At 41.7% G+C, this 23,835-nt stretch overlaps 1 protein-coding gene across 3 annotated transcripts in view; it reads right to left on the minus strand.

Annotated features, from left to right (window-relative positions):
* The window catches only part of LOC132160257 (uncharacterized), a 75,128-nt gene that overhangs the window by 23,748 nt on the left and 27,545 nt on the right, over window positions 1-23,835 (minus strand). For 2 of the 3 annotated variants that reach the window (XM_059569995.1, XM_059569996.1), the window contains exons 2-7: window positions 21,307-21,630; window positions 20,901-21,221; window positions 20,689-20,808; window positions 921-1,229; window positions 433-741; window positions 39-350 (exon numbers count right to left, since the gene is read on the minus strand). In XM_059569995.1, coding sequence (XP_059425978.1) covers window positions 39-350; window positions 433-741; window positions 921-1,229; window positions 20,689-20,808; window positions 20,901-21,221; window positions 21,307-21,630 — 1,695 coding nt within the window. The remainder of the gene's footprint in view (window positions 1-38; window positions 351-432; window positions 742-920; window positions 1,230-20,688; window positions 20,809-20,900; window positions 21,222-21,306; window positions 21,631-23,835) is intronic. The other variant, XM_059569997.1, reaches the window with a different exon arrangement.

The raw sequence follows: 23,835 nt of genomic DNA on the forward strand, positions 1-23,835 counted from the left end.
CTTTTAAAGACAGTCATAAATACGATTGAGTTACTCACCATGAGCAATAACCATGAATCTCTTGCATGTGCTCTTTTTGCCGCTGGTGATTTGAAGTGTATAAACGTCTGAATGAGCTCTGCTGATGTTCCTGATGGTCAGATCTCCAGTTCTTTGGTTTAACTGCAGTCGGTCTCTGAATCGACCATCAGGACCTTTGTATAATTTGGTCTGATTGGTGGCTCGGTTGATTTCAGCTATGAAAATATCTTTATCACTAAACTTCCACAGTATCCGGTCATCTTTGTTCAGTGCAGTGACACCAGTTTGTAGAGTGACAGAATCTCCCACTGTATATTTCAGTGTGTTCACTGCCAAAGCAAGAAACATGTAGAAGAAACATGTGACTGTGAACATGAACACGGTTATCGATATTATTTTTGAGTTACTCACGCCAAACAAGAACGTTGAACTTCTTGTAGGAGACTTTATTTCTGCTCTTGATCTGCAGTTCGTAAACTCCAGAGTCACTGCTTTTAGTGTTCATGATGGTAAGATCTCCAGTTCGATCGTCCAGCACCAATCTGTCTCTGAATCCGTCATCATCATCGTAGACACTGCTCTCATTGGTCTGTCCATCGATTTTGGCGATAAGGGCATTTTTAGGTTCAAACTTCCAAAGTATCAGATCATCTTTCTGTATTTCAGTAACACCGGTCTGCAGACGGACAGATTCTCCTTCTGTGAATTTCCGTGTGTCCTCTTCATTTCATAAAGAAACAGACACATAAAACATGTTGATATGAATGTGGAGGTAAACAATTCAAAACCCACTAAGGAGCCCTATATAGGTTAAAAACAAATAAGTATAATATACATATTGTAAAATAACATATTGACAGACAATACTGTAGGATATTTGAAGTATTTCAGTTGTGCACCTCGTACAATAACTCTGAATCTCTTCAGTTTTGTTTCTTTACTGCCGGTGATCTTCATCTGATAATCTCCAGAGATTGGGATCCTGATGTCGCTGATGGTCAGATCTCCAGTCTGATGGTCCAGCTGTAGCTTGTCTCTAAATCGCTCATCGTCAGCATATGAGATGTTACAAGCCTTTTTGTAGATTTGTGCAATAACCATTTCTTGAGGTCCAAACATCCAGAGCACTTCATCGTCTCTCTGGATCTCGACTGCACCACTTTTTAGTGTTATAGAATTTCCCTCCTTCACTGACACAGTCTTCTTTTCTGTCTCAACATCAAGTGAATGGAGAAAATATTAAATATTTCAAAATATGTTTCATTGTTCAACTATTCAAAAATATATGTTTTGGGTGAATTAATACACTAATGTAAAGTGAGTCCCATTAGAAACAGTTGAACTGCTCCAAAACTTTCAATTTGATTCATAAGTGATTTAGTGTTGAGTTTGATTCAATTTACTGAACAGTGATCTGATTGGTTTTTAAGTCACTTTTTAAAATGCATTTCTAGGGTGTTAGAACTTTCTTTATTCTTTCTTCAGTAAGAACAAGAAAAATTCCAAAACTTTTTATCACACAAAAAGCTGATTTTCTTCTGCTAAATTGTTGGCTTCTTAAACAATCCTAGGCTTTGAATTAAACAATCTGTGGTTAAGTCTAGAAGAAAATATGGTAACTAATTACTCTTTTAAACAATTCTACGCGTATATTCCAGGGATTAAATTTCTCCAGCACCATGCTGGATTTCGGCGAGCAGCATTTGGCTGCAGAAAGCATAATCCTGCATAAAAAATAAAAAAAAATCTTGTTTCTCTTTCATCGTTAACATCAATGCTGGAGTGATGTCACCGCATGGGAACGCCTCTTGGTGTGACGAATGTCTGAAGCCCTGTACCATCCCACCAATTTCACTGGCCAAATAGTGCTTGGCACCACCCTACGCATGTGTACGCATAGTATACCTGTGTGCCGCACGCTATTTCACTCAGATTTCGGAACCAGCGGACAATCAAAATGAAACTTTAATGACAAAATAATCAAAAAATAAATCCCAGGCCTGGTCCTCTCTCGTCCTTCACTGTCGTCACTCCTGTTTTATATCCTTCCATCTCCTCTGTGGGACTCGAGACCGGTGGGTCGAGCAGGTATCGCTCATTTCTCAATCACTCCACCGGCCTCGCCCCGTTCCCATGGCTCTTGGCCCCGCCCCACTCGTCACATACCCCCATCGCCCCTTGCAGGCCGGGGGGTGCTCATGAGACTGCGCTCTTTCCCCCCCCTCCCTCCAGGGGGGACTGATCACGGTGACCTGCGGGAACCTGGGGATAGGACAGATGAGGCGAGAGAAAAGGAGATGGAAGGATGAGGAGTGACAGAGACGAGAGATGGGAAAAAAAAAAATTCAGGTTCCCAGACGCACTGCCACTCGGCCCTCCACCAGCTTGGTGATCTCCTCAGCGATGCTTGGCGGTGGCACTGGACAGCTCTCGGCGGACGGCACGACACTCCTCCGCCGCCAGGTGGATGGCGACGGCTCCTCCAGTTTTGGGCAGCCAGCAGGAGTCCCCCGTTCCCTGCTCCTCCCCAACATGGCGGACGGCAGCAGGCTCTGGCTCTCTGGCAAACAGCAGCGACTCCTCCGCTCCCTCACGGACGGCAGCTGCCCATCCACATCACGGGCGGCCAGCAGCGAGCTCGCCCATCCCCGGCAACTCACTCCAGCCCACCGCCTCAAGCGTCCATGGCGGCACACTTCCTTGCCTGCTCGATGGCACCGCGGATTCACCACAGCGGTGAGGGATCTTCAGCAGCGCATCCCTCCTTCTCCCGGGTTTCGGCACCACTGTAACAATAAAAACTCCATGATCACAGGAAGAAGGAGGCGGGAACCGGCGGACAATCAAAATGAAACTTTAATGACAAAATAAACACAAAATAAATCCCAGGCCTGGTCCTCTCTCGTCCTTCACTGTCGTAGCTCCTGTTTTATATCCTTCCATCTCCTCCATGGGACTCGAGACTGGTGGGTCAAGCAGGTGTCGCTCATTTCTCAATCACTCCACCGGCCTCGCCCCGTTCTCACGGCTCTTGCCCCGCCCCACTCGTCACATACCCCCATCGCCCCTCGCAGGCCAACCTTCATCTATGCTGGACAACCATTTTTTAACTAGTCTTACACCTGCAAAGCCCCGTAGGCCTTTGCCTTTTTTCCCAGACCTCCACCAGGAGGTTTTGAGGTCCTGGAAACAGCCATACTCGGTGTGCATTACAAACGCTGTGGCTGCAGATTTCACCAACATTTCTGACATGGTGGACCGTGGCTATATTGCGATTCTGCCAGTAGAAGAGACTCTTGCCGAACATCTCGCGCCTAATTCTTGGACGGCTTGGAAATCTCTCCCCCTTCTTCCTTCAAAGGAAGCTTCTTCACTTCCTGTTTGTTGCTGCCATGTGTATTGCACTTGAGCTCAGTCAAGTTATTTTTTTATCGACTATTTTTATACACCATAATTTTCATTTATATAACGTGTTAATATATCCTCTATCGTATTCTACAACAAAAACAATCAGAGCACCTTGTTATCACTAGTTTTATTTTGATTTCAGCAGCAGCATGGTAGCCCATAATCCTGCTTGCATTGCTACTATTCTATTCACAGACATTACCATTGCTTTACTCACTGTTACTTGCTTTAATGGCTGATGTATGTCTACCTTTGATTGCAGGTGAGGACACTTGCAAGCTGCATTCGGTGCAGTTCGAGCTGGAGGCCATGAAGAGGCAGATTCGTGACCTGGAGGTGAGGCAGGCCCAGCTAGAGTGCGGAGAGCCATGCTGGAAACTTCCCAGATTGATGCTCACAAGTCCGGGGTAAGTATACAGCGTGCTGCTTACAGTCCCACCACATCTACTCCATGTGTTTCTCTGCACAGGCACGATGCACCCAGGACGTGATCCTCCCAGATGTTCTTCACTCCGGCGCCAGGACACCACGGACCCTGGGTGCATCCACAGCGGAGGACGCAAGCCAGGCCCCTGGTGACGACTTCTTCCCCTCTGGTCTTCACCGGGAACCGCTGCGCTCTCCTCCGCGAGACGGAACACGACGCTGTGATTGTCGGAGACTCCATCGTCAGACACGTCCTCGTGCTATGTTAGCCAATGGTAAAATGCACACTCACTGTTTCCCTGGTGCTCGTGGCAGATCTTTTTATCTTCATTGTTTGTTCACTTCACTGGTTTGCACTCTATCTGCCATGTGCCTTGTGCTGCTTTATTTAACTTGATTTTTATTTTTATTATATGTCTTTTTTACATGCCCTTATTGTATAGTTGCATCTTATATTTTATATTTGATCTAGATTTTTAGGCTCTACTGTTAGTGTTTTCTGTATGCACCAAGGGTCTGAGAGTAACATATTTTCGATTCTCTGTATGTATGTACTGTACATGTGGAAGAATTGACAATAAAGCAGATTTGTGTTGACTTTAATTTTTCACACTCATGGCCTGCACCCCAGCAGAGTCGGAGGGGAACTTATTTTGGACAACATCTCCAGGACACTTCGCTCCATATAACTAGTAAGCCAATTCTCAAAAAACTATGATGATGAATTTTGTTCTACCTGCTTCAATGATAAAAGTACTTGCGCTGTCCAATCTATTAAGACTGTGTCTGTTGCCTGAATAGTGGGGTCAAAATATAAATTTAATGTAGGATCTAGAAAAAACTCTTATGATTAAACCAGAAAGATTTAAAATAAATAAACAAAAAAAACATTTTTAAAGTTTGGGCTCATAAACCCACTCTTTCTCTCACACCCAAAGCAGTTATTGTAAATTAAATGATCACAGATAATAGTTTTGATGTACTCTGCTTGACTGAAACCTGGCTAAAACCAAATGATTATATTGGTCTAAATGAGTCTACTCCACCGAATTACTGTCATAAGCATAAGCCCCGTCAGACTGGTCGTGGAGGAGGTGTTGCAACAATATATAGTGATATCCTCAATGCTACCTAGAAAACAGGATGCAGATTTATCTCATTCAAAATACTTCTGCTTAATGTTACACCGTCAGATATGCAAAAGAGTTCTATTGTTTCTATTGAAATCTATCGCTAGCCCTTGCTACTGTGTATAGACCACCAGGGCCGTAAACAGAATTCCTAAAATAATTTGCAGATTTCCTCTCAGAACTTTTGATTATAGTTGATAAAGTGCTAATCATCTGAAATTTTAATATTCACATTCAGGGTGCGATTTGTGGGAAAAAAAAACAGGGGGGGGGGGTGTATTGAAACATTTTAATTCATAAAAATAAATCATGAGAACATGAACTTCATCACTGCATTTGCAGGAATTGTAAAATCTTTTCTCTTATTAACTCATGAAGCAGGCTAACACAATATTCTTACTCTAATAGCTTATCTTTCCCGACACATATGAACTGTGATCATGCCCAATGAAAAAACATGCAAGAATTAAATCCCCCACTCAGTAACATGGATAGTGCCACTTGGCTAGACATGTCAAAACACTTTTATGAATGGTAAAACTAAATGGCACAACGTAGTGTCAACTTAAACATAAATAGGCTATAGTGTAGGCCTATGCATCATACTAGGGAAACAGTCTGCCTTGATGATGAAATTCTGTTGTCTTTTTCTGCTTTCCTGTGGGAGGGTCATCTGTGGCATGCCATCCCTCTTTTACCCACATTTCTGCAAATCTCCGGGCAGGGAAGTAGTCAACCCTGGCCCATTTATGGAAATGAACAGTAGGTTGTTCAGTGTGGAGATGTTTAGTCGGTTTCTTTTGTCTGTGAGAATATGGTTCATGGTGCTGAATCCCCTTTAACACTCAGCTGTTGACACTGGGAGTGTGGAGACAGTGATGAGCAGTGAAACGCAGATTGTCTCCTGTGATGCCATGACGCTTGAATTGGTGGAATTCCTTGAGGAGTACGCTACTGGTTGCAGCAAGAGTCTTCTGAATGGTCAGAAGTTTGTTGTCTCCATATAGCATGCGCTGGTCTAAATCAGATGGCCAATTTGATGGTTTTAGAGGGGCTGCATCATAAATAATTCAGTTGTCATCCAGCCTGCGCTCAATGTTGTCGGCCAGGGAAGAAAGACCTCTGCCTACTGATGATCACTGTCACTTGGCTGAGACACATTTAATCCCTCGAAAGAGTGAAAACTTTCAAATTCCTCCTTCAGGCCACTTGCATTCACACCATCTGCTTGCCGCATAGACCTCAGTGTTCTCAGTGCAACATCAACCTCAGCACTGGCACTGACAGCTGTGGCATCTCTCCTTTGCAGAAACAGGGACAAGGCTTGCAGGGTTTCCAGTGCATCTTTTACCAATGCCATCTCCACCAAAAAAAGTAAGTACTAATATAAAGAAAGGCACATTTACTACAAAAAAATCACGAAACCTCAAATCAGACATTTGGCAGTCTTTTTCGGTTGTGCACGATGGAGAGGGGAATCAACTACCTTTTGCCTGCTGCGATAAATGCCAAAAGGTGTTAACATACAACGGACACAAATGTATCATGTATGCGTCATGTATGTACAGTCTTGAAAGGACAAAGATTGTTGGAGTTTAGAGGAAACACGCCGAAAGTGTCAAGTGCTCTAAAGGCGAAGACAATAGACAAATGTGTGGACTTTGTTTCTGCTGACCTCCGTCCATATGACAGCATTGCTGGTGAGGGATTCATTCAGTTGACACAACATTTGGTAGACACGGCAACCACAATAGGCAGATATGATGTGAGAGATATTCTGCCTCATCCAACAACTGTGTCACGCCATGTAGATGACAGGGCACACAGATTTAGAAGGGCTGTTGTCGATGACATGACTGAGACAATTATTAAATATGGATGTGCTGTGACAACTGATATTTGGACAGAGACATACCGCAAAACCTCTTTCCTGTCAGCCACCATACATTACGTTGATTCAGACTACAATTTAGAATCTCGAGTGCTATTTTCTGCCCCATTTGATGAATGCACTCCAAAGACAGGTGAAAATATTCGTGCTTTATTATTTCAGAACTTAAGAGTCTTTGGAATTGATTGTTCGCTTTTGGGAAAAAAAATTGTTTTTGTCACGGATAGAGGAGCTAACATGGTGGCCTCCTTACGTGGGTTCACTAGACTGAATTGTAGTGCCCATGTACTGAATTCAGTTCTCGCACATGCTCTCTCACCTGCTGTGATGAGCCAAGTCCCCGAAGCGGCCCAGCTTATCACCAACGTGAAGAAACTGGTCAGCTATTTTAAACATTCTGGCCTGCAAGTCAAGCTGGGGAAGTCTCTCAAACAGTCAGTGGAGACACGATGGAATTCGACTGTGGACATGCTGGATTCTGTCTCACAGCAGTATGATGAGGTCACAACAATACTGCTGGAAAATAAGCAGTATGACAAAGTAGGCTGCATCAATAAACACACTCTTGAATCCCTGGTGGCGTTTCTCAAACCCTTCAAAGACGCAACGAATGACCTGGAGTCGAATCACACCAACCCAAAGATATCCTCCCGTGGTGGAAGAAACATTGCTTTGAATTTCCCAAACTTTCCAAACTGGCACGCCATGTACTATGTGTCCCAGCCTCCAACGGGCTTTCAGCATTTGTGGTCGCATACTGGAGCAAAGACGCAGTGTGCTGAAGCCCTCATCAGTAAACAACCTACTTTTCCTTCATGGTTATTCAAAGAACCCGATAGCCTAAGCAGCAGCTGATTCTTTTACCTTTATTTTTATCATTTTCATTTATGCTGGTAGCGACCTGCTGAGTTTTTATTTTTATTATTATTATTAAAAGGTAAGCCCAGGCTATTTTCAGTTTAACACCTGTACTCAAAGCCCAAATAGTTTTTTAGTCTCAATGTTTTTCGAATGTTCATGGCTAGCCTATATTGTGACCAGAACGTTATCTAATATAATTATATATATTAGATAGATAATAATATTTCCTAATCGAACAGATTTTATATTTTTGTTTTTGGTTACGGTTCGCCTAGGCTACTATTGTGAATATTATGCTGTTCGTAATACGGGACCGTTTCGTGTTTTGTATGTTTTTAAATGTTTTTATGTTTAAATGTTTTAAATGTTATTTTGTTTTTCAAATGTTCGTGTAGGCCATGCCTGTTTTTAAGTTAGACTACATAATTAAGCCTATTGGAATCTGGGCCGATTGTGTATCTTTGTTGGCGTTGGTTACTGAGGCCTATTTAATGTTTTGTATGGTCATATGCAGGCTTACCAATAAATATGTTACCAAGGAATTATGTGTGCACGCATTTTTTTTTTTTTTACAAGACCTTTCGTGAGACAGAAAGTGAACATCCATCCTGCCCAGGGGCAGCTCTAAGGTCATTGGATATTCGGGTCTTCAGCCCAAACTAAAATTGGGTATTTTTATTTAAAGGAATTAATTAATATAAACGCGATTTTAAGGGAATTAAGAAAAAGAAAGGCTTAAGTTGTGTTAGTGAAATAATTGTAACTATTTGCAAATAATATTTTATTTTTAATTATAAATGAATCAAGGAAATTATAGCATATTTTCAATTAAAAAAAGCAAAATTTAATAAATAAATTAAAAAGTTGAGTAATTTGCGTCACCGGATAGGCTACTGTCGGTAGTTGATCATTTCTATTGTAAAACAGTCAAATATTACATTTTTATCTACTTGCATTTTACCAGGCATTCGTTCGCTTCTTTAATCATTTTGACATTGATGAGCTAGACCGCTGAACTTTTAGTCATCCTAACAACAAACAGAGCATTGCGTAATGTAGTGCATCAGAGCAGCATCAAGAATATCAAGTGCGCAACGCTGCTCAACGCTGCAAAAAAGCACATCGCTTTAATGCAAAATGGAAAAATATAAATAAAACTGTAATATGCACACAATTTAACAAAATTATTCGGGGCTAAAAACGTCCTAGCGCCGCCCCTGATCCTGCCTGCCGTCTTGCGGGCATTTGCGGGCGGGAGCGGGACATAATATCACAGATGCGAGCGGGAGCGGGACTAAAAATGACAAATCTTTGCGGGAGCGGGACTGAAAATTGTGTCCCGCGCAGGTCTCTACTTCAATCACAGGTAATCAGGCAAATACAAAAGCGGTAAGTTTCACCGTGGCAGCGGTCGTGGCAGCCCTCGTGTGAATCCTCCTCGTGTGAAGACGGGCGAGGGTAAAGACCATCGACTCTACCTGCGCGACTGCACCGAGCAAGAACACCGACAGGGCACTTGAGTATTGCATTTGCCCCTTTCTTTACTTTTTGTATAGCTTGTTCTCAAATATTTCTTACACTTGTAGTCACTATGTGCTGTCTCAATCTCATGGCACTGACTGAGACTTTGATCAAACCTGAAGACAGTGCCACCCCTGCAGCCCTCTCCACTAATTTTACTTGTTCTCACACTCCTCGTACCACTGGGAGGGGTGGAGGTACTGGTCTCCTTATATCAAAAGAATGGAAATTTGATCTTCAGCCATCACCTACAGGTAATGGTTAATTTGAATCACATGCCATTACTGTAACCCACCCTGTTAAAATCCACTTTGTGGTCATTTATCGTCCCCCAGGTCAATTGGGATACTTCTCGGAGGAGTTGGATGTGCTGCTATCAAACTTTCCTGAAGATGGTACTCCTCTGGTACTGCTTGGTGACTTCAACATCCACCTAGATAAACCCCAGGCTGCTGACTTCAAAACTCTGCTCGCCTCATTTGATCTCAAGCAAGTGTCTACTACAGCGACTCACAAATCAGGCAACCAACTGGACCTCATCTACACGCACTGTTGCTCTGTGGACAACTCTTCAGTTGCTCCACTGCACACCTCAGACTACTTCCTCATTACTGCTAACCTAGCACTTACTCTTGAAGCGGCTCACACTCCAACACAGGTCACCTTTTGACGGAACCTACGCTCACTCTCTCCATCTCGCCTATCTTCTGTGGTTTCATCCTTGCTTCCTGCACTCTCTTAGTTTTCAGCTCTGGACACAAACAGCGCTACGGACACTCTTTGCTCCACTTTACCATCTTGCTTGGACAACTTTTGCTCACTGTTGTCTAGACCAGCACGCACCGCCCCATCTGCCCCCTGGCTGCCCGAGGTTCTCCGTGAACATCGCTCTAAACTCAGGGCTGCAGAGAGGAAATGGCAGAAATCAAGAAACTCTACCGACCTCAGTGTGCATCAGTCTCTCCTCTCTTCCTTCTCTGCAAATGTCTTCACGGCTAAAACATCTTACTACCACAACAAAATTAACAGCTGTTGTGACGCTCGGACACTCTTCAAGACTTTCTCTTCTCTTCTTAATCCGCCGCCACCACCTCCTCCATCGACTCTTACAGTGGATGACTTTGCAGTTTTCTTTACAAATAAGACAAGAACCATCAGTGACCAATTCTCCACACCGCAGACTGAGGACAACTTTACAATGACCGATGCACACTCTTTCTCCTCCTTCTCCCCACTCTCAGAGATGGACATTTCCAAACTTCTCCTGTCCAACCATCCTACACTTGATCCGATCCCCACTCACCTCCTTCAAGCGATCTCTTCTTCAGTCATACCTTCGCTTACTCACGTTATCAACTCCTCTCTTCACTCTGGAACATTTCCCTCAGCATTCAAGCAGGCTCGGGTAAGCCCACTGCTCAAGAAACCATCTCTAAATCCGGCGCTTCTTGAAAACTACAGACTTTCTTCCATTCATTGCAAAGACACTTGAGCGAGCTGTGTTCAACCTGCTTTCTAAATTCCTTGTACAGAACAACCTCCTGGACAGCAACCAATCTGGCTTCAAAAGTTGCCACTCAACTGAGACTGCTCTGCTCTCGGTTACTGAAGCCCTACGACTAGCAAGAGCAGCTTCAAAATCCTCAGTACTCATCTTACTGGACCTGTCTGCTGCTTTTGACACTGTTAATCACCAGATTCTCCTGTCCACCCTCAGAAAGATGGGCATCTCTGGAACCGCACTCCTGTGGGTTAAGTCCTACCTCTCTGACAGATCCTTCAGTGTGTCTTGGAGGGGTGATGTTTCTAAGTCACAACACCTTGCTACTGCGGTTCCTCAAGGCTCAGTACTTGGACCACTTCTCTTCTCCATCTACATGACGTCATTAGGATCATGTCATTCAGAAGCATGGCTTTTCTTACCACTGCTACGCTGATGACACCCAACTTTACTTCTCTTTCCAACCAGATGACCCGATGGTAGCTGCTCGCATTTCAGCCTGTCTGAGTGACATTTCTAACTGGATGAATGACCATCACCTTCAGCTTCACCTTCACCTTGTGAAGACAGAACTCCTGGTGATTCCAGCTAACCCATTGCTTCATCACAACTTCTCTATACAGCTGGGTTCGTCAACCATTACTCCTTCGAGGACAGCCAGAAACCTAGGAGTTGTGATGGATCATCAGTTAAGCTTCACAGACCACATTGCTACAACGACCCGGTCCTGCAGGTTTGCCTTATACAACATTAGGAAGATTAGATCCTTCCTGTCAGAGCAAGCCACCCAAGATCTTGTCCAAGCTCTTGTTCCCTCCAGACAGGACTATTGTAATGCTCTCCTGGTGGGCCTTCCTGCATGTACTGTCAAGCCTCTGCAATTGATCCAGAATGCAGCAGCAAGGGTTGTCTTCAATGAGCCAAAAAAAGCTCACGTTACTCCTCTCCTCATCAGGTTACACTTGCTTCCAGTAGCCGCTAGCATCAAATTCAAGGGACTGATGCTAACCTACAAGACGACCACTGGCACGGCACAAAAATACCTAAACTCACTGGTTAAATCTTATGTGCCCTCCAGAAGTTTGCTCTCTGCAAGTGAACAACGCCTTGTGGTGCCATCCCAAAGAAGTTCAAAATCACTCTCACGGACCTTTTCCTGGACTGTGCCCAGCTGGTGGAATGACCTCCCAATCTCAATTCGTACAGCTGAGTCTTTACTCATTTTCAAGAAACATCTAAAGACTCAACTTTTTCGACAGCACTTAACCAACTAATACTAGCACTTTTCCTTTTCTTGTCTTTTCATTTATAAAAAAAAAACCTGGCTATGCGTTCTATACTAGACTAACCAAGACTTGTCATGGCACTTGTATACGGTTGTTGTTCTCTTGTTGACCTGACTGCTTCTATTGTTCTCATTTGTAAGTCGCTTTGGATAAAAGCGTCTGCTAAATGATTAAATGTAATGTAAATCTTCCTATTCTGCGAGTGTGCATGCCCAGATCGGAAGTTGCAGACTCAAACTCTCTCATATGTTTTGGGCTTTGAGAGAAAAATGGATACAGAGAGTCAATGAACATCTAAAAATGGATCGCCTCTGTAATGTGTTTCACAGCATCATGGATTGCAAGTTCTAACTTGTGGTTCATACAGTGATTGTTCACGTTGATAATACTAATGATGCATTAGTACTTGCGTTTACTGACCTAATAAACTCTTTTGGAGTCAAGCAAAATGTCACCGGGCCCACTCATCGTTTTAATCATACACAAGATTTAATAATATCGCATGGAATCGATCTTACTGATATAGATATCGTACTTCAAAGCGTTGATGTTACAAACCATTTCCTTGTATTGTGCATGCTGCGTATCACTGATGTTAACTATATGGCTCAGCGTTTTTGTCTGGGCAGAAATATTGTTCCAGCCACCAAATACAGATTCACAAATAACCTGCCTGATCTATCTCAACTGCTATTTGTACCCATTAATACACATGAACTAGATGAAATGACTGGCAACATGGGCACTATTTTCTCTAATACATTAGAAGCAGTTGCCCCCATCAAATTGAAAAGGGTTGGAGAAAAATTTACTGTGCCATGGTATAACAGTAATACTCACTCTCTCAAGAAAGAAACTTGTAGTCTTGAACGCAAATGGAGAAAAACTAACTTGGAAGTTTTTAGAATTGCATGGAAAAACAGTATGTCCAGCTATAAACAGGCAATAAAAACTGCCAAGGCCGAGCATATCCACAAAATCATTGAAAATAACCAAAACAATCCACGGTTTTTATTAACACAGGGACTGAATTAACAAACAACCAGACGTTATTTACTCGTCGTTATCACTAGGTCACGTCCCAAAACCATTCAAGCTGGCGGTTATTAAGCCTCTTATTAAGAAACCAAAACTAGATCCTCGTGACCTGGCAAATTATAGACCCATTTCAAATCTTTCATTTATGTCTAAAAAAAAAATTGAAAAGTGGTGTCTGCTCCTTCCTGCAAAAGATATTATCTGTATGAAGAATTTCAGTCAGGATTCAGGCCCCACCATAGCACAGAAACTGCACTTGTTAAAATTACAAATGACTTGCTTCTTGCGCAAGATCAAGGCTGCATCTCATTGCTAGTTTTACTTGATCTTAGTGCTGCGTTCGACACCATAGATCATGACATACTCATAGATCGATTACAAAACTATACATGTATTCAAGGGCAGGCTCAAAGATGGTTTAGATCATACCTGTTCGATCACTACCATTTTGTTTATTTAAATGGGGAGTCATGTAATTTATCACCACTAGAATATGGAGTGCCACAAGGATCTGTCCTAGGTCCTCTTCTATTTTCAATATACATATTGCCCCTTGGTAATATTATTAGAAAATACAGGATAAGTTTCCACTGTTATGCTGATGATACTCAACTATATATCTCAACGAGACCAGATGAAACTTCTAAATTATCTAAACTAACAGAGTGTATTAAAAATGTAAAAGATTGGATGACCATTATTTTTTTCCTATTCAATTTGGATAAGACAGAGATAGTACTTATTGGACCAAAAAAAACAGTACACAGAATCTAGTAGACTACAGTTTGCAACTAGACGGATGTACTGTTACTTCCTCTACAGTCAAAAATCTGGGTGCTATATTATACAGTAATGTGTCTTTTGAAACCATATTTTGCATGTTACAAAAACAGCATTTATCCATCTTAGAAACATTACCAAGCTACGAAATATGCTACCCGTTGCTGATGCAGAAAAGCTAGTTCATGCATTCATGACCTCTAGACTGGACTACTGTAATACACTTTTAGGTGGTTGTCCAGCATCTTCAATAAACATGCTACAGTTAGTCCAAAATGCAGTGTGTAGCGTATCTGACCTGAATCAGACAAATTAAAGAGTCGATCAGGACTGTGGTTGAAACGTGAGCCAAATTCCTCAGGAAGGCAACAGGAGGTAATAAATCAGTCCTAGTGCCACAAGTAAGAAACAAGTTAACCAATCAACCAACTCTTTCACAGAACAGCTTTCGACATTAACACCATTAGAACAATTATTAACAATTTCAATTCGGAGAAGAGATTGTCAAATTTGGGGCAAGTAATTGAGATGCAACACCGGACATCACATGTAAAACCATGAGACACAAGATCCTTGGATTGACTTCCCCCCACCAAGCAGAACCAGACTGAAATTCCTAAGGGGGCCTTTTAACCTCTGGTCTTCACAGAAATCTTTATGTCAGAGAATGGCACAGAAACTGTCTTTTCTAGATATAAATGGACCAAAATTAACTAAAAATGACTTATAAATTAATATCAGTCCATCGCTTAACTCCATATTCATTTATATGTAACCCACACATTTGACTATCATGTTATAATCACTTATTGTGTATGTCTTTTGAAGTGACATTCAGCCAAGTATGGTGACCCATACTCAGAATTTGTGCTCTGCATTTAACCCATCCGAAATGCACACACACAGAGCAGTGAACACACACACACACACACACACACACACTGTGAGCACACACCCGGAGCAGTGGGCAGCCATTTATGCTGCGGCGCCCGGGGAGCAGTTGGGGGTTCGATGCCTTGCTCAAGGACACCTAAGTCGTGGTATTGAGGGAGGCATCGTTGTCTTGGTCAAGACAACATTTTAATAACGTATCATATTCTTGTTATAGGAATCATGTCCAAAATTATACCCTGCAAGAGCGGGAAAATTCGGACCACATGCTTGATAAGATAACATATGATTTATGATACCCTGAGCAAAGACAATATCTGATTGGTCAAGACAACATTTGAGGTGTGGCCAACAGGCCAGTTCACATACTTAGGACACCATCAAATTTTGCTTTTAGCTACTAGCTTTGCTTCTGCTATTAGTCATGTTTGCTTTTAGTTTGCTTTTGGCTTTTAGCTTTTAGCATTGCTTCTGCTATTAGTCATGCCTGTTTTTTAGTTTGCTTTTAGATTGTAGCTTTGCTTCCTAGCTTTTGCTTTTAGCCATGCTTTTAGTCATCACTGTTCGTTGAGCGCGGTTCCAGCGTGCTTCGGCCTGCATGCCTGCTGCTACTTAGGCACGATGAGAATAAACACCACCTAGTCTCGTCAAACTTTACTTCTCCGTTTGAGAGTTTCGTGTTCTGAGTTAAGTTTTGTAACGCCGTGTCTCCAAGTCTGACCTCAAGTGCCCGTTCAATTTCAACCAGCCACACAACTCCGCATCGTCAGCCAATGCCCAACCACGGGCTTCCCAAGATGTCACTTCAGCGACTACTGAACTTCCAGCCAATCAGCGACATCGGGAAACCCCCTTTCAACGACAACAAAGGAAACTCCCTTTACACAGGAGACACAAGTAACTTTACCTCCAGACTCTGACCTTTACTGATGTATCTAATATAATTTTAACCTCATTGAGGAACTCAATGCGAGGGCTAATTAAGTGATTGATGGTTGTTCATGTCTATGTAATTTAACGTCTTGCTGTGTAGGATTATCCCTGAACAGTCCTATTTTTTAAAAGAGCCCAACACCGCATTCCACAGTTCAGAACGATTACCCATCGAACCATTAGTGCATCATAAAACACAGTCATGGTGCCAAGATGGCTAAAGGAGATGTCACCCCCTCCTTTCCCTTCTGTGCCTGTCTAATCTCATACCAGCGACGCCAGCACAGCAGGAAAAGATTTCTCTTTGTTCCCCAAACTTAAGACCAAATGGCCAAGACACCCTGTGGTGACCCCAATGCATAAATCCCCAGCCTTATGAAAGGAAGGATGCGAAGGCATTCCTTTAGCCCAGGATCACCAAAAACCTTAAACCAGGGAACACCTCCTTGCTGCAGCTGTAAATTCCAGAGACTTTGTCTTCCAAAACCAATAGAATGAAATTTAACCCACATGTGGTTTAATACAAACAACGGTCTCAAAATTGCTGCCAATAAGTTGAACTGATTACAAGTAGTTTCCTCACATATATCTTAAGTATCATGTATGTTTTATATAACCTGTGGAATTATTTCTGTGTGTTTAACTTTCATTACAGCCTATTCGTAGGGTTTTGTACCTCAGAACTAATCACCAGAAGTTGCCTCATACATGTGTATTCTCTGTATTATGCATGCTTTATATATATTACTCAAGTTAATTTTGTGTGTTAAACACTTATCACGGTTAAATCCTTATTTACTTCCACCTCAACTATGGGAAGTATAGGTATTTTGGTACCTACTTGATGGGTAAATGATTTCTAGAATTTTGATATAAAGTAGATGTGTGTAGGATGCACCATATTTAAAATATCAAGTTTGCTTATTAAAGTGTTTAAACTAAACTCTCAGAAGTTTGGACACACGCGATCATGTGGACATTACGCTAATTACATGCAAGAACAAGAGAACGGGGCATAGGTTCCGCCCAAGACAATATCTGATTGGCTGTCGCACTAAGAAGGACTGGTCAGATGGACACGCTTATAACCCAATGACAAGCTTTTTTTGCCTAGCTTTTTGCCCTGCTCGGAGTGACTTGGGCTCTTGCCTATGGTTTGTGCTGACCTTTCCATCGTCCAGCGTGTACTCTTCAAACCACCAAGAGCTCACTCAAAACTCATCAACTCTTCCGTAAGATCCTTCGTTGAACTTCGTTAAAGAAAAACCCTCTCAGAGAAACTCCGTTGCATAGCAACCCGCAATCCAGGAAGTCTCGCGAACGAAGCGCCACCCGGCAAAGCCAACCAACCACTCACCATCGATCACAAACGCGTCATCGACCGACTGCCAGCCAATCAGCGCCAGAGATTCCCTCTCCAGCAACTTCCAGCAACACGCGACCACGTAATGACGTCACTGGCGATGACGTAATGGCGTCACGTCTATCAAACATTCAAATATATAAAGTCAGTAATCATAACTTTAGTCAGTTAAAAACCTCATAATCATGAAAAGTTTACAAAGTTTTGCAACAACGCACCCAAATACAGTAACAGCAATAATGTGCATATGAGGATTTAAGTCTTGAAGATATAAAGTAAATAAATTAGGTGTCATCAGCGCAGAAACCACTATACATAAACCATTGTGATGTATTTGTTATTAAATGAACTTACGTTTCGCCAGATTGCCCCTTCATTCAAGCCCTCGGTTTACCCGCGCTCATAACATTAGCACAGAATCAGTTCAGAATCAAATACCAAAAGAATCAGTTCGGTTCAGACGCGCTGTGAGTCAGTCGGCTTCACGCTGAATCACGCATGCGCAGTATCATCAGCTCCTCTGTTCTCAAAACGGGCACGTCCGAAAGAAACGGTTTTGGTTCAGTGTACTGATGATCGGAAAAACGATGCAACCGGTTCTTGACTCGAGAACGAGAATCACTCTAACCGGCACGTGCCGCAGTTCAGTATAATCAGCGGCTCTACTCGTGTTCATGTTCCGTTTACTACAAACTCAATTTGTGAATGTGTCATCATTAACTATAAATACAGTAGCCTACACATATTTCATAAATCGTCCCTTATTCCTATTAAACATAGAGTCTTTAGAGTTCTTAATTATTGTCCAACTTCCCTGAAACCCCCTCTGGCCTATACATAATCTACAATATACAGATTAGAAACATTCATCTTAAAAAAAAAATAATAATAATAATAAAAATGTATATAGATCTTTTATCACACTTTCCGAAATACTTTACACGCATGCGCAGTAGCATCAGTTCATCGGTTCTCAAATCAGACGCGTCCGAAAGAAACGGTTTTCGGTTCAGTGTACTGGTGATCCGAAACCGATGCAACCGGTTCTTGACTCGAGAACGAGAAGCGCTCCAGCAGTGGGCGTGTTCGTTCGTCATCTGGCTCGGCTCAGTGTTCATCTTCAGTTCGGTCTACACAGCAGTTCAGTCAGTGTACTGTTTGAGTAAATGAATTACTCCGGGATATTGGTTTATTCTGACTCAGAGGGAGTGTCAGTCACGTTAAAAAAGTTAACATCTTAAGTAATTTGTGGATTAATGCTTATTGGAGACGTGAACCGTTTCAAACGATTCAGTTCGATTTGGTGAACTGGATCAACCGGTTCACTAAGAAGAGCCGGTTAAATTGAACGATTCGTTCACGAATCGGACATCACTACACAGGAGCATCCAAACGCAAGTACACAATATCTCTTAATTCTGACTGAAACTGGTGCAAATCTTATTAAGAAAACGAACTAAGATTAAAGTGATTCTCTCAGGTTGCGGTCAAGAAATAGTGTCTAACGCTAGACACTTGGGACTCCATTCACCCTCCGTTAATAACATCACTTTTCTCTGTCACTGTTTGAATGAATGTTTGTGTGTTTTCGTTAGTTTAGTTTGTGTGTATTAGAGTAGTTCAATAAAGCCTTTTTACATACCAGTGTCTTGTGCTGTGTGCTTACAAGTTACTGCCTTAAACTGTAGAATCTGTTACCTTACTCATAATCATTTATCATAATTTCATGATATTATTACCGTAAGCCACGGGATAATATTTTCTCCAGAATTGATAAAATACCCTAACTTCAACTTATCGGTGGACGAATAGTTGATAAAGTGTTAAATATTAATTCTGAATAATTTGCATACTAATTCGGTTCTTATTTACTGTAATTCAATCCCCTTTGAGTTATAATGATCTTAATTCCCTTATTAATCTTACAGCTGTAAACTTGGGATTCCACATTTCCATTCTCTTAAACTCATCTTTCCCTAACTTTCGATTTTCTTGCAACTTGTGTGAATGTGTGAGTGCGTGCGTTTATGTGTTAGATTAGTTTATATGTCTTAGATTTATCTAATAAAGCCTTATTCATATTGAAAAGAGAAGTATCTTGTGTTTTGTGCTCACAAGTTAATGTCTTAAACTGCCGATCTTTTACTGTGCTTTACTGTGATTCTGTTCAAATTCCCTTGAAAAATCTTAAATGATTCCCTTTGAGCTAAATTGACCTGTTTCTCTTACAAGTGGCTAGAGTCCTTACCAGGTCAAGAAAATATGATCATATTACCCTAATTTTACAGTCTCTGCACTGGCTACCTATTAAGTTCCGTATCAGTTACAAATTATTATTACGTACCTATAAGGCCCATAATGGTTTCACTCCTGCGTACCTAACTAGTCTTATACCACGTTACAATCCATCACGCTCCCTAAGGTCACTAAATGCTGGACTTTTGGTAGTTCCTAGGATAGCAAAGTCCACTAAAGGAGGTAGAGCTTTCTCACATTTGGCTCCCAAACTCTGGAATAGCCTTCCTGATAATGTTCGGTGTTCAGACACACTCTTTCTGTTTAAATCTAGATTAAAAACATCTCTTTCGCCAAGCATTCAAATAACGCATCTCATAATTTGTGACTGCAGTTGTATCTGATCAAATGCGCATTCTTATTCTTTAGCTTTGGTTTAATTAATTTTACTTTGTTGGAACAGCAGCTACGCTAATTATGTCTCTATTTGTTTCTCTGTTTTGCCATGGGATTTACATCCCGTGGTAACTAGGATTTACACAAGCTCCAGTCTGGATCCAGAACACCTCAGATGATGCTAACCCTTAAACAACATACAGAACTAACAAATATTGCTACTTCCTATGCAGTCACATAACAATTGTTGTTAATAATGTTCATCGTCTGGCTGACTATTTCTTGTTTACATTTTTCTGAAAATTTCTGCCATATGCACATAAACTGACAGTCACCACTTTTAAGCTACTACTAAATATTGTAGAAACGTAATTTTCTGTAAAGTTTCTTTGCAATGATTTGAATCATAAAAAGCGCTATACAAATAAACTTGAATTTGTTGGACCGCTAATGCGCATCCAACCCTCTCTCTGCAGTCCCCACGCTCTAACATTGACTGTCTCGCCGCATTATGTACAGTACAGTACAGTAACAGTGTTGTCTAATAAAATCATGTAATTTCTTGGTTCTGTTTTTTTTTTTTGAGCCAATTATAATTGCCTCATCATTAGTTTATATATAAATAGTTTTACCAAAGCCTGGTTATCACTTTGATCTGTTGGTGTTGCTTAAAAATAATCAGATTACCTTATTACCAAAATAATCATTAGTTACAGGCCCTAAATTAGTTAAAATATTTCTAAATACAACTGAAAATTTCTTTAAAAAAGTATTCAATCAAGTATCTATATCTTATTTCATCTCAGCTAAGTGTATTGTCATACCCCTAGTGTCGATCAGCAGTGATATAGCACATAATTTAAAAGTGTATTATATTGTGTATAGCTCTCATTCTTCAAGTCAACCATGTATTCGTGTAAAAGAAAATCAGTTTGAATTAAGAAAGCAATAAGCGATAATTTTTTTTTTTGCTTTGACCCCTGATATTCGCTGTAGATAACACTCACCTTTTCGTTTTTTTGAGTATTTTATGAAGCAAAACACACCCAAAGCTGAAGCCACTAACAGAAGGACACAAAGGCAAATCAGCACAATATAACCAGTGGACAGACCCGGATCTGGAACAGCTGAAGAAAGACAGTCAAACACACAAACAATTTCATTATGAGGGAACATCTAAAGCACACTCTTTTAATGTGATTTGGCATGAACTACGTACCAACAAAAACACTGAATCTCTTGTAGAGTGTTTCTTTACTGTTGGAGATCTGTAGCTGATAAACTCCAGCGTCTGAGGTTCTGATGTCTCTGATGGTGAGAGATCCCGTCTGATTTTCCAGATGTAGTCTCCCTCTGAATATATCATCTGAATTCAGTGTGATCTCATGAATCTTAATGTTCATTTCAGCTATAAGATTGTCTGGATTTGTAGCTCCAAATGTCCATTGTATTAGATCCTGTTTCTGTGAATCAGTAACACCAGCGTTTAGAGTAACAGAATCTCCTTCTTTCTTGTTTTCTAACCCGGCAAAAATCACATCTGGAAAACAAACAGGAACAGGAATGTGACTTATATTCCCATGTAAACATTGTGCAAATAGTGTACAAATATCTGAGCTTCTCACCATGGACAGTAACACTGAAAGTCTTGAGGAAAGTCTCGTTGCTGATAATCTTTAGATGATAATCTCCAGAGTGTTTGGTTCTGATGTCACTGATGTTCAGAGATCCAGTCTTATTGTCCAGTTGCAGTCTGTCTTCAAACCTCCCATCATCAACATCGTATAATGAGACTGCCTGAGTTTTCCCATCAATTTTAGCGATAATATTGTTTTGAGATCCGTACATCCACATCAAGAAAAATATCCTCTGTATTTCAGTGATATCAGTGTGTAGAGTGAGAGAATCTCCCTCCTTCACTGACACTTTTTCCATGTCCCCAAACACACCTGCAGAACAAACCGAAACAGCTACTTTGTTTGTTTATATATATATATATATATATATATATATATATATATATATATATATATATATATATATATATATATATATATATATATCAGTAAACTACATTATTACTGCAATAAATAGTTTAGGATGATGCCAACTGATGTTAATACAGCCCACAAAATAATACAGAATAAATTTCACATGTTTGTTCCGGTTTTCCTTATTTGGTCATGTTTCCTTTTCCTGTCTTCAGTTCTATTAGTTCCTTGTTTAATTAATTTGGTTCCAGCTGTGCATCATTAATTAGTTCATTTGTTCCCAGGTATGTCTCATTGTGTCGTGTGTTTAAATAGTGTTCCCTGTGTTTAGTTCTCTGTCTGTTTTTAAATATCTTTTAGTTCCTTTGTATGTTAATGATTAAAGGCTAATTCTTGAAGAATTCCCTGCGTCTCCTCATTCCTTCCTGAGTGTATGGTGACCGAACAGTAGACTAGGGAATGTAAGCGGCACCCCTTTTCCCCTGTGTTTTTTATTAAGTATTTAGCTTGTTTTCCCCCCCTGTGTGTTCTGCCATGCTTAAATGGAAGAACTGGCGACGTTCATTACACTGGCTCTAGCAAGCCCAGACCCTATCGACTTCATGAGGGTGTTCGTGTCACCAGCTCCCTCGGGGGGAAACCCTCATGATGCGGTTCAGTATCAAGATAACTTCCCATCATCCCATTGAGCTCCCAGACCCCACCAACCTCTACTGGAAGGAGGCAGTCATCCGGCGTCTGGGGCATCTCCGAACCAGTCAGCCGGTAGTTCCAGTTCCCGAGTCAAGCCCCAGGAGAGGCTCCGGCCCTCAGAGCTCACCCCAGTGTCAGCAAGAAATGTTTTGCAGTTTTCTTCACAAATAAGACAAGAACCATCAGTGACCAATTCTCCACACTGCAGACTGAGGACAACTTCACAATGACCGACGCACACTCTTTCTCCTCCTTCTCCCCACTCTCAGAGATGGACGTTTTCCAAACTTCTCCTGTCCAATCATCCTACTACTTGTCCACTTGATCCGATCCCCACTCACCTCCTTTAAGCGATCTCTTCTTTAGTCATACCATCGCTTACTCACTTTATCAACTCCTCTCTTCAATCCCTTCTTCCATTCATTGCAAAGACACTTGACCGAGCTGTGATCAACCAGCTTTCTATGTTCCTTGTTCAGAACAACCTCCTGGACAGCAACCAATCTGGCTTCAAAAGTGGTCACTCAACTGAGACTGCTCTGCTCTCGGTTACCGAAGCCCTGCGACTAGCAAGAGCAGCTTCAAAATCCTCAGTACTCATCTTAATGGACCTGTCTGCTGCTTTTGACACCGTTAATCACCAGATTCTCCTGTTCACCCTTAGAAAGATGGGCATCTCTGGAACCGCACTCCTGTGGGTTAAGTCCTACCTCTCCGACAGATCCTTCAGTGTGTCTTGGAGGGGTGATGTTTCTAAGTCACAACACCTTGCTTCTGGGGTTCCTCAAGGCTCAGTACTTGGACCACTTCTCTTCTCAATCTACATCAGGGATAGGCAACTCCAGTCCTGGAGGGCCACTATCCAGCAGAGTTTAGCTTCAGCCCTCATAAAAACTCACCTGCCTGTATCTATCTAGTAATCCGCAAAACACTGATTCCCTTGTTCAGGTGTGTTTTATTAGGCTTGGAACTAAACTCTGCAGGACAGTGGCCCTCCAGGACCGGAGTTGCCTATCCCTGATCTACATGACGTCATTAGGATCTGTCATTCAGAAGCCTGGCTTTTCTTATCACTGCTATGCTGATGACACCCAACTCTACTTCTCATTCCAACCAGATGACCCGACGGTAACTGCTCGCATTTCAGCCTGTCTGAGTGACATTTCTAGCCGGATGAATGACCATCACCTTCAGCTAAACCTTACAGCTGGGTTCGTCAACCATTACTCCTTCGAGGACTGCCAGAAACCTAGGAGTTGTGATGGATCATCAGTTAAGCTTCACAGACCACATTGCTACAACGACCCGGTCCTGCAGATTTGCCTTATACAACATTAGGAAGATTAGAACTTTCTTGACAGAGCAAGCCACCCAACTTCTTGTCCAAGCTCTTGTTCTTTCCAGACTGGACTATTGTAATGCTCTCCTGTCAGGCCTTCCTGCATGTACTGTCAAGCCTCTGTAATTGAT

The sequence above is a fragment of the Carassius carassius genome, chromosome 16 (genome assembly GCF_963082965.1).
Source record: "Carassius carassius chromosome 16, fCarCar2.1, whole genome shotgun sequence".
In the NCBI taxonomy this organism is placed as follows: domain Eukaryota; kingdom Metazoa; phylum Chordata; class Actinopteri; order Cypriniformes; family Cyprinidae; genus Carassius; species Carassius carassius.